This window comes from Schistocerca serialis, chromosome 10, assembly GCF_023864345.2.
Source record: "Schistocerca serialis cubense isolate TAMUIC-IGC-003099 chromosome 10, iqSchSeri2.2, whole genome shotgun sequence".
In the NCBI taxonomy this organism is placed as follows: Eukaryota; Metazoa; Arthropoda; class Insecta; order Orthoptera; family Acrididae; genus Schistocerca; species Schistocerca serialis.
The window spans coordinates 61,908,726-61,925,617 of NC_064647.1; the positions used below are offsets into that span (position 1 = coordinate 61,908,726).

Genomic DNA, 16,892 nt, shown 5'->3' on the forward strand with positions numbered 1-16,892 from the left:
TCAGTGTCGATATCACCATTGCTCACAAGAATACGCTCACATACACACATATGTACACACAAGTGTACAGTCCTTGTTGATTTGTTTAATTCCGCGTAAAACTGTCATTTCATGTAATGAAGAGCTTTCAAAGGCTGTCTATTGCATGGTCTCTGCAGAATCCAACCTATTTAGACATTCATAAAATATGTCATCTTATATACTGTCAGCACAGAGTTACACCATGACGATATTTAAGAATTGGTTATTATACTTGGAATAGAATTCCATTGTTCTTCACACTAACCATAATGTCTGAAAGTTAAGAGGGAATCTTTATGTTTTAACGTACCAATGTCAGAATTACAAAAGTTTTTTGCTGTGTAGCCTCTGTCAACAAAAATTCAGCAAAGCTCTACCATGTAAACATTGCCAACCTAATTTTTGCACTGCAACTTTTTCAAGGCATTTGGTAAGTTTTTGTACACAAGTTGAGGTAGGCTACACGGTAACATACAATACTACTTTAGTTTGGATATCGAGTTTTGAATGTGCTATAAACATATCACGATAGGAACATTGAAAACAGCTGCTAATGATGACAGAAGCTGCAGAGATTGCAATTAATGTTAGATATGCAGTTTCTGTCCATGTAATCTCTTCTTTCATCAAGGTAGTGCAGAAATTACATAAATGGGATAACATTTGTTGTTAACCACATAAAACCACAGTTTGTGCTCGGCTCTTTGTAAATTTAGTCACACTCACTTTCATCGAATGATTTTAACAATATTATGGCAATATATGGAAAATGATTTTTACTGACATAACACATTGAATAAATAAGAAATATTGAACCTGCCAATATGACCCATCTGTTTTGATACATGGTGCCTTCGAAGAATAATCTCCCAGTAAAGAACATTACCTTAACCCTTTAGTGACCAAATTATTTCCAGCAGTTGTAGACTTTTTATGAACACTTTATTGGGCTAAGAACCAATTCATAATATCATAGTTTAAATCTTGAAAGTGGGAGTTTAGCCTACAAGTATAAAAAAAATTAGTGGGAACTATTATTCCCACCGAACTCTGGAGTAACTTCACTTGCTAATTTAAAAAATGTAAATCCCTTATTTTTTAGCACAAAAAACATGTTAAACATTACATTTATATTTGTATTAGTTCATATTGTCCTTTCAGTTCACTGAGGTGATGTACAGTGGAACTTAGAGAAGCATGGTGCTACACACAAAGGTACACAACTGTTGCTACACATTACTTTTGTTCTCTTTTCTTTGTTCTTGGTGATACATTGGCGGTATCTTCTGTTTCTTGTAACTTTTGTAGGCAAATGAGATCCAACTTCCTCCAGACGAACTTCATCTGGTACTCCAGACATGCCTCTTTTTGGTGTTTGAAAATGAACGGGCCTTCCTCTTTGATTATGACTTGAGAAGCCAGAGATAAATCTATCCACCCCTCCCATTATTTTATTATAGTCTGCCACAGCCAATGGGCAGAATACTTCACTTCTGCTTCGATCTTCGTTCCTACTCAAAATAGTTGTAATGTGTTTGGGATTGTGGTAATTTGATAGTATACGCTGCTGCAACGCATGACCTGACAGCAAATTCGAATTCTCCCTTGCTAAATCTAGGATTTTTTCAGCATATCAGGCAAATCCTTCCTGTTTGAACGAACAGTTCCATTGCTATAAAGTCCACAAGACTGTGTAACTCTTCCATTATTCGTACTGTTGTAAAATAATTGTCAAATGCTACCAGCCATTGTCTTTGTTAGAGTAAGCACAACTTCTTCACGCAAAGTAAATTCAGATGTATCATTTGTAGCTCTTTTTTCAGTGTAGATGTCGAAGTTTATGATGAACCCACTACTAGCATCAGCTACACACCACACTTTATATCCATACTTCACTGGTTTCATTGGCATATGTTGTTTGAGTGCTGACCATCCATTCAAGGCCACCATACATTCGTCAACTGCTAAAGCAGAAGCTGGTTTGTACACTTTACAAAGATTATTTGATATTGTACAGGTCGAATTTTGTGTAACTTGCCATAACCTGGTTTTCCTTTTTTGACACACATGCTGTTGTCATTGCAATGCAGGTTCTCAACTTTTTTTTTTGTATCTAAGCTTTGTTTTGACTGATGAGATAGCAGTTACTCCAAAAATAGGATCACTGCTCCAATAATTTCCGAGTTGAGAAAGCTGATGAACACCCATCAAAATAAGCATTCCTGAAAAAAGCTTTTAGCTCAGGAACAGCAATGTCCTGCCAGCTGGAAGATACTTTGTTTTCTTCACTAACTTCACAACACGCCTTTCCTGCCGTGCATATAAGTTTGCCTGATTGTAAATATGAAGCAACAACTCTTCTGTAAATATAGACTCGAAATATTTTACTTCTTTATCAGACTTTGAGAAATTTGCAATATTTTCTGCGCTTTCTTCTGATTCCTGTGGAAGATTTTCAAAATAAGAAATATTCTCATTCCACATTTTATCTGGGGTTGAATCAGATGGACTTGCCTGACAAGGAGACATGTTTCCAATTTCACTTGTGTCTATTGTCAAATTGAAACAGTTGTCTTCATTTGAAACAATAATGTTATTACCATTTTCGTTGAAAATCTGTGAAGTATTTGGTGCCTCAAAATCGTCATCACAGTCAGCATCGCTATCTGAATCTTCTACATCTTCTGGAAAAAGCGTAAAAAATTCTGAAAACCTCTTCTGGCGTCAGTCCAGGAATTCTAAACAATAAGAAACGAACAATAACTACGATGCCGATTGGGCAGCCATATGCATTGCACTTCACCCAAGTTCAGTGGGAAAAATAGTTCCCACTAACTTACCTTGTAACATTTACGTAATTTTCAGTCAAATACAGCAAATAATACGAATACTATCTCCCTTGTAAATATAAAAGTAGATAAATACAACACAAATCACTTGACAGGCAAAGGGAATGCACACTATACAAAAAACGCTGTAGAGTTCGAAACAGTGGCTCGTTTCCACGCGGGAACTGCGCTTCTGCATTGATTGACTAACAAAATTAACATACAACCGCTTTCGCACACCCGTTGACAATCTACATGTAGTTAGCAGTTAGCACACTCTAACAGAGATGGCAGCAGAAGTTAGAAGTGGGAACATGGATGACGGATTACCACTGAACTTACAGCGAAAACAGATAAGTGGGAACTATAGTTCCCACTGGTCACTAAATTGTTAATAAACTCATTATCCCATTAGCTTTGTAGGAGCACGAGTGTCAGTTCATTTCCTAGATTGTATGACTGGTTCTCAAAACTGATAAGCTCTTAACATTATCACGGCCATTGATATGTCTTTGTTTTTCATCGAATATTCTGCAGGTCTACCATCATGTCACCAATTCTGCGTGATATAATGGAAACCAATACTATTTCTTATCATTGAAAAGTTGCATAGAAACTGTGTATAAATACAATAATTATTTCTTAAAATGCACATAATTTGCGAAAGAATATAGCAATGCGTCATCAGTGCAGCTATTTCTCTACAGTTCACTGGTAATACGCCGTTGGCAATTCCATCGTACTGTCCGATTAAACTTCAAGTTTACACTATGTCAGCTGTTGCTTATGTTAAGAAATTCACAGATGGAATTTTTGAATAAAGGCTCCTGATTTCCATTTCATAAGAATTCGTTCTGAACATGGTGAGTATATGTTGATAACTGTCGAATGAGAGTGTGCAATCTTTATAGTGGGAATGACCTGAAAATTACATTTTTCGGCTCGATTGCATGAAAAATCAGGCAAATTGTAGAAAGCTCTTAACAGTTTTAATTACAGTTAATTTAATAGACTAACGTATCCATAACATGGGACGTGCAAGTTACATAACAATAATAGTAATAATCCAACGTGATCCATATTGAAAATAGCTGTCTGAATTCAGTGTTAACATTGTTAAGACGTAAGGCTCTTTTTACGTTATCCCTGGATATGTGCAATCATAGGACTTAATATATAAATTAGCCGACTGCCCGGTTACGTATTTCTCGTTTCTTATTTTACATCTGAGAAGAAATGAAATCCTTTCTGTAGTGCAAAAACAAACTTAGTTTCAGTTGCTGTAAGCTTGAGATGTAAACCTAGCAAGAGCGATTAAACTGCTGCTGCTGCTGCTGCTGCGGAAGGTGGCAGTGCGAATGAACTTCTGTTTATTTACATTTCGGGTAATCCACACTAAGCGAATCAAAGGGTCCCACAAAACCACCTGCAAACTGAATGAATTTTTGCACAGTTGCATCTTGTAGAATAAAACAAAACATTTACTAAACCAAAGGAGATATTTGGATCAAATGCGAAACTCTGCTAAACACACTTTTTTGATGTCAGGGCTGTGTTCACTATTTTCGAGCTACAAAAGGTCAAAGTTGGGAACAGCTGGCAGTGACAATTTTTCAACCGTTTTGTGACCGCAATAGTTTATCGACAAAGATTACTGAGTGCCATTTGGTAGATCCACAGAGAAGTTGCATATTTCTACCAAACTTTGCCTTGCTGTTATTTGTATTCTAACAGTTATTGATGTATAAACATGCCATTAATTTGCATAATATTTTTGCATATTCTCATGCCAAATTGCCGAATTTGTTTCTTAAGAAAGAACAGTCGTTTCTCTACTGGAGGAAAGGTTTTGTTACTTTTGGAGACACTATGGATAAGGTTAAAGGTATAAGCTTGGAAATACCCCCGTCAGACATCCCTAAACCATTCTTTAATTCCATGATTTACAGCTCGTACAAAAAGTTCTATTACTGTTAGTCTGAACAGCACACTTAACACACAATATCAAACAAAGCTAAAACCTAAGTTTTTGTACCAGAGAGAACCCTTTCCAGTCTTTCTGCCAGACATTGCTTATGTAACTATGTGTGTTTAGGCATGCTATCTTGTCTGACCATTCTTGTTGAAATGATGATTCAGGAACTAGCCTGTTGTACTGACAAACATTTTGGAGTAAATGTTAACATTTGCAAATCTCTCTATTAGGAACTGTATTACGAAACACAGTGTTTTTCACTTCAGCTCATTCGGTGGGTTGACATAATCCAAACAGCATCATCAAACCTGATTATTACATTTTTAAGATGAACTCACTAATTCTGATTATGGATCTGCATCAACTGTAGAATATTACAGAACTAATGAAAATTTTTGTCAGACAAGGACTTGAACATGGATTCCTTGTTTGTCACAATGAGTCACCTTGATCAGTATTTCACACCATGGCAAGGCAATGACAAGCGAAAACAGTGTTTTACCCTCTAGTGGAATCACAGTAATGTAGTCCAAGCATAGGGGATTAGAGACACCAGAATTGGGATTTGAGCCGCTCCTGGAGGTGTGCTCAGATAGCCGAAGTTGTTAAGGTGGCTGCTCATGACATGTGGGAAATCCAGGTTCAAGAGCCAATCTATCACAAATTTTCATTTGTTCAGAAATATTCTGCAGGTGATGCAGTACCATCTTTGTGAATGCATTCTTAACTGAATGCAGCTGTTGATGGGGAGTGCAGTTCTCAGGCATTGCATTGCAGTATTAGAATTTTGCTGAAAAACTATGTTTTGTTTGAACCCATCAGAATCTGTGATCTACCCACAAATTTCATTTTGTACTTTGTAAATCTTGATCTTAATGTAGCTTTGCGAATGTTAGTTTGAGACTTTGTGTCAGTTTTTGAGGAGAGTGGCTAAGACTGTTAAAAGTATAACTGACCCTCTCCGCAATTTCCATTTGTTCATTCCATTCCCAGCTAAAGCCTCTGAGGATGGTAGTGTAGCGGCAAGTTTCTTGCAGACCTCATTCTGACACATTGGGTACAATTTTTTTTTGTGTTCTTAATTCAGCTGCTCTTATCAAAAACACCATTTAATGACACTTTTTTGTCTTCCCCCCTCCCTCTTCCAACTGATTGTGATAATACGTTTGCAAGGAATCAAACCAAGTGAGAAGCTGTGCTTCATATTAGAAGCAGATCATTGAATCTGTTTCGTGGTCGTAACCAGAGCATGTTTGTGCAGTCTTTGTTGACCGTATTGGAATGCGTTCAGTGCGTTTTTACAGCACTGGGTAACTGACAAAACAAAAGTTGTGTTTTTATTGCTGGCTTGACAACCAAGTTAGCAACAAAAGACAAAAATGTGCTTAATTTATTTATTGGTTATAATTAAAATCAACACACTCATCAATAGGTGATATGTACAAATGTACTTCTCAAGTGCTAGAACCCCCCCCCCCCCCCCCCCCCCACACACACACACACACTTGCTAACATGGCTTGTATTTTTAACTGCTGATGGCAGTGACCAGACCAGATTGTGATCAAAATTGTAACACAGCATACGTTAGAATAGAAAAGAATCTTTGTCACATGACGTGTTATGTAGAATCATTTGATTGAAATATTGGTGACTCATCGGTGAATAATTCTAGGCATACCTAAGTACACCTTAAAATGAGATACATTAAAACACAGCATATGGATGCTCCTAGAAGCACATTGCAACATAAAAAGATAATTACATGTTAAATTTCTTCCTGTTTCTTAAAATTTGCAATGTGGTTTAAAATCTTTCCTTTTTAAGTATTTTTCATGTTTGTTGCTCTAGTTTAAAAACATGGACATAATTCGTAAGAGCACATACTTCCATAAAAGTAGTATATATTTATACATCTAGATATTTGGATACATAGTTTACCGATACATAGTTTATAAGTACGGACACATATAGAAAGAATATATATCTCCATTAAAAGGGAACATAAGCATGCACATAGAATGTAATGTAGAGAGAGAGAGAGAGAGAGAGAGAGAGAGAGAGAGAGAGAGAGAGAGAGAGAGAAACAGGAAAACAAAACAAATGTAATATCTCCTACTTGTCTTCCTTATTTATAAAATCATCCACACTGTATTAGCATTTCCTGTTTAGCTAAGCTTCAAAGCCCTGTAATATTTAGTATTTTCAGATAATGTTATTCTGGGGCAAGATAACATGTAATCTTGTTTGTTCCTTGTTTAATAAGCACATGTACATGAATCTTCCTCAAAAAGATGTGGATTTTTTAACTCAACTCAGAGAAGTGTTTCAAGCTGGTCGCTGTGGCCGAGTGGTTCTAGGCGCTTCAGTCCTGAACCGCACTGCTGCTACGGCCGCAGGTTTGAATCCTGCCTTGGGCATGGATGTTTGTGATGTCCTTAGGTTAGTTAGGTTTAAGTAGTTCTAAGTTCTAGGGGACTGATGACCTCAGATGGTAAGCCCCATAGTGCTCAGAGCCATTTGAACCGTTTTGAAGTGTTTCATATATAAACATAGAAGGAACTGTCAGTAACTCAAGGCTTTGCAAATAAAGGTGTGCATGATTGTCTGTTGTTTGTTCCAGTCGTAGCTCTGATAATTTTTTCCTGTAGCTTGAACACTCTGAGGAGGCTTCCTTTTTCGAGTCCCCAAAAAATTATGTCATATCTTACAACTGATACAAAATATGCATGATACACAATTTTCCTAACAGCTAAGTCAGCTACTTTATTTACAACCCGTATTGCATAAACAAAACTATTTAACTGCTTCAGTAAGCAATCCCTGATGTTGTATAGCAACCTTCTGTTACCTGTTTGTAAGATGAGATGTGAACCAACTTAAAGATTTTTCATGGAAGCCGTATGAAGATAATTTGACGAGCATCTGATTGTGGTTTACCATATCAAATGCCTTACTGAGGTCACAGAAAATATCGGATATGCTCTCCTTGTTGTCGAGGCATTTGCTTATTTTAGTGATCAGTTCATTAATGGCGTGCACAGTGCTTCGGCTCTCCGTAAATCCATACTGATTATTAAGAATAATGTTATTTTTATTGTTATATTTTTCTAATTGGTTACCCACTACTCGCTCAGGTATATTAGAAATAATTGGTAGTACTGAAACTGGGTGAAAATTTCCTACCTCCTCTTGTCTGCCTTTTTGTAGATAGGTTGAACTTCTGCATACTTCAGCCTGTTCGGAAAGCAGCCCTCATCAAATGATAAATTTATTATGTAACAGAGTTGGGGTGCAATATTATCACATCCTGCATTTGTTATTTTTCTTGGAAAACAAAATAGCGTTTTTGTTACAAATATCTTCTTTGGATTACAGACCGTTTCAATTTTAAGTCATCTTAAGTGTGGCCAAAACTATCGTAGAGCTTGCATTACTTTTTTAGCCCTCCATTGAAAATGTCCTAAAATCATGAGTTTTTGCATCGTGAACTCAAATTTTGTACAGTTTAAGTTGTTGTATGTTGTTGTTGTTGTGGTCTTCAGTCCTGAGACTGGTTTGATGCAGCTCTCCATGCTGATCTATCCTGTGCAGGCTTCTTCATCTCCCAGTACCTACTGCAACCTACATCCTTCTGAATCTGCTTAGTGTATTGATCTCTTGGTCTCCCTCTACGATTTTTACCCACCACGCTGCCCTCCAATGCTAAATTTGTGATCCCTTGAAGCCTCAAAACATGACCTACCAACCGATCCCTTCTTCTAGTCAAGTTGTGCCACAAACTTCTCTTCTCCCCAATCCTATTCAATACCTCCTCATTAGTTACGTGATCTACCCACCTTATCTTCAGCATTCTTCTGTAGCACCACATTTCGAAAGCTTCTATTCTCTTCTTGTCCAAACTGGTTATCGTCCATGTTTCACTTCCATACATGGCTACACTCCATACAAATACTTTCAGAAACGACTTCCTGACACTTAAATCTATACTCGATGTTAACAAATTTCTCTTCCTCAGAAACGATTTCCTTGCCATTGCCAGCCTACATTTTATATCCTCTCTACTTCGACCATCATCAGTTATTTTACTCCCTAAATAGCAAAACTCCTTTACTACTTTAAGTGTCTCATTTCCTAATCTAATCCCCTCAGCATCACCCGATTTAATTTGACTACATTCCATTATCCTCGTTTTGCTTTTGTTGATGTTCATCTTATATCCTCCTTTCAAGACACTGTCCATTCCGTTCAACTGCTCTTCTAAGTCCTTTGCTGTCTCTGACAGAATTACAATGCCATCGGCGAACCTCAAAGTTTTTACTTCTTCTCCATGGATTTTAATACCTACTCCGAATTTTTCTTTTGTTTCCTTTACTGCTTGCTCAATATACATATTGAATAACATCGGGGAGAGACTACAACGCTGTCTCACTCCCTTCCCAACCACTGCTTCCTTTTCATGCCCCTCGACTCTTATAACTGTCATCTGGTTTCTGTTCTATAGTGAATATATAAAAAATTTGACAGAAATTGGAGATAGTGACTTGAGGATGAGTTCTAAAATTGATCCAATTGACATGAAATTACCCTGCTGTTAAAGGAGTAAATTTGTTATTTATCCTTCATGTTTATATGCAGACTGAAGTGATGTATGAAAATTTATACCAAGGTCGGGATTCAAAACCAGGTCTCCATTCCCATTTTTGTTTGATGCTGGGTCTCCATTCCCATTTTTGTTCGATGCTGAGATGCTGTTCCAGCACAGCTGGAGAGACTCTGAAAGGCTATTCATGTTTAGGAGGAATACCAAGTGGGCTGAGGCATGAATGGGAATTTGGGTTGAGGAGAGAGGTGTATAGGGTAGTCCATGCAATTACTCAAAGCCACTGTGCCTCGGTGGCAGAGTGGTTAGCACTACTGCCTAATGAACGAGCGACCAGTGTTTGCATCCCGGCCTTGGTACTAATTTTCATTTATTGCCTCAATTTGGGTGTAGATGTTTGAGACTTGAAAAGGTCTCTGGAACCAAATATTTTCATTTGATATTATGTATCCACATGCAGACAAAAAAATTTTGTGGGTGGTTTTCAGATGTACATTGAAAATTTTACGTAAATGTATTGCAAAGAAAACGGAACATGCAATAATATTATAACTAATCCATGTAAAGTAATACAAAATGTGAACATGTTTCTGTTACTGTGACAGTCATATTATGTTCTTCATAAGTCTAGTTTAGTTAGTTTCTGGATGTTCTGTGAATCATATTCATGGCAACTCACAGTGGTGTTAACTTGTTAGTTGGTTTAGAAATAAGATACATTTTGTCTATGAAAACATGGCTATGTTCTGGCCATTCATATAACAAGGTTTTTGAAATCGTAATGTGCAAAAAAATTTTGATGAAAGTAACAGAGCCACATAATTCTATCTAATCAACAATTCACCTATCGTTGTCTGCCAGCATCTTTAATTCACAAGAGATGTGGTCAGATATTTTTATAGTGGATACTTTGCTATCTTTTAGCAAGAGTAAGATTATGCTGTGGATAGTGAAGGCTATTTTAATTCATAGTGTTATATTTGTGAACACAACTATTTTAACATTGTACACGATTCTTCACAGAGAGACTCCAAGAGAAAGTAATTATATTGTGTGGCTGTCATTCGGTTGCTGACTGAAGTGCACATGCGGTGGTGGCAATCGTTGCATTGCATGCTGATGTTGGCAGTTCATGGACCCTTTTTTATATTTATTTATTTATTTTATTTTATTATTTTTTTTAGCAAATCAGATTGTAGTATATGGTAACCAAAGAAATACTGAATCTAAGATTAATTTTGGGAGAAGATATGAATTAATTACATTTGCCTTTGATTCTGAGAATGCCAGAATAATTTTTGCTGAACTGGTTTTTATTAATTTAAAGCTGCTGACTGACTGTGATATTTCTTCGTTGATCGGGAAAAACTAGTGTGCTGACAAATTGACCTGTACTGTAGCCTGAAGCTTAGGCTAGGTTGGAATGCGATGGTTTGTTTCTCACTTGACGAATGAAAAAAAAAAAAAAAACTAGATGTGATGACAGACTGACCTCTAATGTAGCCCGAGAATTAGGTTAGATTGGAATGTGATAATTTCCTTGTGAATTGGTGAAGCCTGCGAATCTCAATACGCAAATATGATTGCCATAATAGACTGATGTGTAGTGTAGCTGGAGGTATACATTTGTGAGTGTAAAAATATATTTGTATGTCCTATTTCTGTATTTACGAAACATTCCAGCAATTGGGCTACATTCTAAGCTAATAGAACGAAGTACCTGCTAACTTTATTTATGAACCATAGGAAATTACAAATGAGAATTTCATTGGCTGACTCCTATCTCTGATTTGTGATTCGTTGTGTTGACTTCCCATATTTTGTCACACAAACAGTTACCAGCAGCAGCGTGCAATGGAAAAACCAATGACACCGTCAGTGCTCTTGTACCTAGGTTGCCTAATTCTTTTTATGTAGTAGCTTACATGGTTTCCAGATATATTTATACAAATTAATCTAGAAGTAATTACCATAATTATCAGTTTGAGTAGATTTGTTCTAGTCATAGTTTGTTTTTAGTATACTTCACAGAATTAGTGAGTGGTTGTTGATTCTGTCTGTTGGTGTATAACTTGAGTTGTTCCACATCAGTTAGAGCTCTCCTTCTTCATGGGATTTATGGAACACAATGTGTGAATAAATAAGATGAATGAAAGAATATCATTGCAACACATTTCTGCTAATGAATTCTTTGTATCTTTGTGGAAGTACCCCAGAAAATTATTCCGTATTACATCAATCAATGGAAGTATGCAATGTAAGCTAATTTTCTAATGCTTCCATCACCAAAATCAGCTATTAATCATAGAGCAAATGTTGCTGAGCTCATGCATTTGAGACCTATAATAAGTGATTTCTAATTCATGCTCTAATCAAATTCAGCTGTGTTTGGAACATTATGGTGTGCACATAACCAAAAAAAAGCAATATTTATGGTTTATCAGTGTAAGATGGAAGGTAATTTATATATAGCAAGTGCAGGAGTAATCCTGAATTGAACCCTGTGGAATGCCACTAGTAATTTGTCGCCACTCAAAAGATTATTCGTCATGAGAGCTCTGTTAGCTATCCAAAATTACTTCTCTTTGGTTCGGTTAAATAAAAAAACCAATAAATATAAAAATCCAATAAACTTTAATTAGCTCAAAAGAATGTTGTCGCTTGAACAGTAAAATGATTTAGATGGGTCACAAAAACCTGGTGGATAAAGTCTTCCCATTCATATATTACAAAACATAATTATTGAAATGGTAGTCGGCATGTTCAGTGGAGAAGCTCTTTCCAGAATCCAAATTGTGACTGACTCAAATCCTATATCTCTGACAGAAAAACAATGTGTCTGTTGAAAAGAGACGTGAATTGAGCTATAAGGCATCATTCAACTGGGAGACAGTAACATGTGATGGCCCCCCCTCCCCCTCCCTCCCCCAAGATTCCATCTTAGAGCCCTTATGTTTTCATGTGTACGTTAATGGTCTGTCATCAGTAACATTACCGGATGTCAAGCTTGTTTTGTTTGTAGATGATACAAACATTGCAAATAGTAAATCAAGTACAGCCTTAGAAAGGTTGGCTAATGAAATTTTCGTGGACGTTAATAAATGTCTCCTAGCCAATTCTGTCATTGAACCTTGAACAAACCTACTACGTGCCGTTGAGAACTTGTAACAGATTTCCTGTCAGTATAAGCATAAAACATGCTGACAAGCAAATAGAAGAAGTTGAGAGTGTTAAGTTCTTTGGATTACAGCTTGATAATAAATTTAGCTGAGAGGAACATACCAAAGAACTGCTGATGCGCCAAAGCAGATCTCTATTTGGTATGTGAATGTTGTCCGACATAGGTAGTTGTTGTTGTTGTGGTCTTCAGTCCTGAGACTGGTTTGATGCAGCTCTCCATGCTACTCTATCCTGTGCAAGCTTCTTCATCTCCCAGTACCTGCTGCAACCTACATCCTTCTGAATCTGTTTAGTGTATTCATCTCTTGGTCTCCCTCTACAATTTTTACCCTCCACGCTGCCCTCCAATACTAAATTTGTGATCCCTCGATGTCTCAGAACATGTCCTACCAACCGATCCCTTCTTCTAGTCAAGTTGTGCCACAAGCTCCTCTTCTCCCCAATTCTATTCAATACCTCCTCATTAGTTATGTGATCCACCCATCTAATCTTCAGCATTCTTCTGTAGCACCACATTTCGAAAGCTTCTATTCTCTTCTTGTCTAAGCTATTTATCGTCCATGTTTCACTTCCATATATGGCTACACTCCATACAAATACTTTCAGAAACGACTTCCTGACACTTAAATCAATACTCGATGTTAACAAATTTCTCTTCTTAAGAAACGCTTTCCTTGCCATTGCCAGTCTACATTTTATATCCTCTCTACTTCGACCATCATCAGTTATTTTGCTCCCCAAATAGCAAAACTCCTTTACTACTTTAAGTGTCTCATTTCCTAATCTAATTCCCTCAGCCTCACCTGACTTGACATAGGTAGTATAAAAGTAAAAAAGCTAGCCCACAATGCGTACTTTCATTCCATAATGTCATACGGGATTATTTTCTGTGGTAACTCATCAAACAAGCTATAGTTTTCCAAGTCCAAAAATGTGCAATACAAATTATTTGCAGTGTGAACTGAAGAACGTCCTGCAGAGGGCTGTTGAAGGAACTTCGATACCAACTAATGCTTCCTAATATAATTATTCTTTAATGACATCTGTTGGGGGGATGTTTAAGGGGGACTAAACTGCTAAGGTCAGCAGTCCCTTTAATGACATGTGTCATTAAAAATATATCTTTTTTCAAACAAACAGCTCAGTTCATGTAATCAATACTAGAAATAAGAACAACTTTCACAAAGATTTAAATTTAGTGTCTTTGGTTCAGAAAGTATCCTCTATTCAGCAATACACATTTTCAATAACATGCTAACAGCCATAGAAAGTTTAACAAATAATAAAGTTCAGTTTGAGAAGAGTCTAAAGGATTTATTGGTTGCCAACTTCTTGGACTCCGTTGATTTCTTAGTATAACCGATTGATGTATCTCTCTCCCTCTCTCTCTCTCTCTCTCTCTCTCTCTCTCTGTGTGTGTGTGTGTGTGTGTGTGTGTGTGTGTGTGTGTGTGTTATTAACAGACATAATGTGAATATTGCATACAATATTACTTACGTACAAATTTTATGCAATAATGCGATCATTGTTTATTTTTTAAAGTGTTGCTACCTTAGCCTATGAGTTGTCATATGCACCTAAGTGTATTGAACATTTAATATTTAGTGACAAGTTTTATATCCTTTTAAACAGAAATATCATTAAGATTTGTTTTACCAATTCTACAACCACAAGGGCAATGTCATTTGGAATCTGTTGAAGGTACATTACCATATCTGTTCTTATTTTGTAAATATTTGTTGTGTAGTCCTGTTTTCTGACATGTTGCACATCCCAGAGGATCTCCTCACTATGGATCAATTTGAACTAAAAGTATGTCTAATCTAATGTGAACTGACTCAGAATCTTATATTTGTCGATATGCTGAAACATTCTGAAATACACTTGGCTTTTTCAAAACTTTAGAGAAAGAAGTTAATAGTGAAATTAGTTGATAGTTATTAATATCCACTTCTTTTCTGTATGATGTGTCTAACAATGGCATACTTTCATCTGTCTGGAAAGATACATTGTGAAATTAATGCATCATAAATCAAAGAACATGCACATAATAACAGATATCAGTACTTCAGACAACAGATTTAAAGCTGTATGGAATATTGTGAAATGAGAGACAGAACCCAGCCACAGAACATGGCAACATCACTATTGAACTGAATGGAAGGGCAATAAATGATGAACCACAGGTAGCAAATGCATTTAATAATCATTTCTTAAATGTAATAGAAAGCATAGGGGCAAACCATTCAAGACCAATGTCACAGCCATATGTTGAAAATGCAATTTTCATAAAATTCAGTCATATGAATGTATCACCACCTTCTCCTTCTGAAATAAAGATATCACAGAGTCTCTCAAAAATAAAAGTTCATCTGGTTTTGATGGTGTTTCCAATAGAGTACTAAAAATTTGTTCCCCTATAATAAGCCCACTCTTATCTGAAATATACACTACTGGCCATTAAAATTGCTACGCCAAGAAGAAATGCAGATGATAAACGGGTAATCATTGGACAAATATATTATACTAGAACTGGCATGTGATTACATTTTCACGCAATTTGGGCGCATAGATCCTGAGAAATCAGTACCCAGAACAACCACCTCTGGCCGTAATAACGGCCTTGATAGGCCTGGGCATTGAGTCAAACAGAGCTTGGATGGCATGTACAGGTACAGCTGCCCACCAGCTTCAACACGATACCACAATTCATCAAGAGTAGTGACTGGTGTATTGTGACGAGCCAGTTGCTCGCCCACCATTGACCAGACGTTTTCAATTGGTGAGAGACCTGGAGAATGTGCTGGCCAAGGCAGCAGTCGAACATTTTCTGTTTCCAGAAAGGCCCGTACAGGACCTGCAACATGCAGTTGTGCATTATCCTGCTGAAATGTAGGGTTTCACAGGGATCGAATGAAGGGTAGAGCCACGGGTCGTAACACATCTGAAATGTAACATCCACTGTTCAAAGTGCTCTCAATGCGAACAAGAGGTGACCAAGATGTGTAACCAATGGCACCCAATACCATCACGCCAGATGATACACTGGTATGGCGATGACGAATACATGCTTCCAATGTGCGTTCACCGCGATGTCGCCAAACACGGATGCGACCATCATGATGCTGTAAACAGAATGATGTTTTGCCATATGTGCACCCAGGTTCGTCGTTGAGTACACCACCGCAGGCGCTCCTGTCTGTGATGCAGCGTCAAGGGTAACCACAGCCATGGTCTCCGAGCTGATAGCCCATGCTGCTGCAGACGTCATCGAATGTTTCGTGCAGATGGTTGTTGTCTTGCAAACGTCCCCATCTGTTGACTCAGGGATCAAGATGTGGCTGCTCGATCCGTTACAGCCATGTGGATAAGATGCCTATCATCTCGACTGCTAGTGATACGAGGCCGTTGGGATCCAGCACGGCATTCCGTATTACCCTCCTGAACCCACCGATTCCATATTCTGCTAACAGTCATTGGATCTTGACCAACGCGAGCAGCAATGTCGCGATACGATAAACCGCTATCGCGATAGGCTGTAATCCGACCTTTATCAAAGTCGGAAATGTGATGGTACACATTTCTCCTCTTTACGCGAGACATCACAACAACGTTTCACCAGGCAACGCTGGTCAACTGCTATTTGTGTATGAGAAATCGGTTGGAAACTTTCCTCATGTCAGCACGTTGTAGGTGTCGCACCGTCGCAAACCTTGTGTGAATGCTCTGAAAAGCTAATCATTTGCATATCACAGCATCTTCTTCCTGTCGGTTAAATTTCGCGTCTGTAGCACGTCATCTTTGTGGTGTAGCAGTTTTAATGGCCAGTAGTGTATAATGCATCACTAATTCAAGAAATTTTTCCAGAGAGACTGAAATATGCCATTGTTAGCCCCACTTTAAGAAAGGTGGTTAGAGATATGTCAATAACTACCATCCTGTTCCACTGCTGACATCATTCTCCAACATTATTGAGAAAATGATGTATTCTAGAACAGTCTCTCACCTTAGCAACAATAGTATCCTTATCAAATCACGGTTTGGGTTTCAGAAGGGTTTCTCTACTGAGAATGCCATTTACACATCTGCTCACCAGATTTTACAAGCATTAAATAATAAAATAGTGCCAGTTGGTATTTTTTGCGATCTCTCTAACGTATCGACTGTGTGAATCACAATATTCTCTTAAGATAAATTGACATTTTATGGGACTGATGGTATAGCTAACCAATAATGTCATATCTAACCAAAAGAATGCTGAAAGTTGTTCTTAGTAATTCATCCACT

General features: G+C 37.4%; 1 protein-coding gene across 13 annotated transcripts in view; it reads left to right on the forward strand.

Annotated features, from left to right (window-relative positions):
- Positions 1-3,161: 3,161 nt before the first annotated feature.
- LOC126425244 (zinc finger protein 501-like) overlaps positions 3,162-16,892 on the forward strand; it is a 236,486-nt gene continuing 222,755 nt past the window's right edge. For 8 of the 13 annotated variants that reach the window (XM_050088214.1, XM_050088205.1, XM_050088209.1 and 5 more), the window contains exon 1: positions 3,162-3,712. In XM_050088214.1, coding sequence (XP_049944171.1) covers positions 3,710-3,712 — 3 coding nt within the window. In that variant the 5' untranslated portion in view covers positions 3,162-3,709. The remainder of the gene's footprint in view (positions 3,713-16,892) is intronic. The other 5 variants (XM_050088213.1, XR_007576273.1, XM_050088212.1 and 2 more) reach the window with 5 other exon arrangements.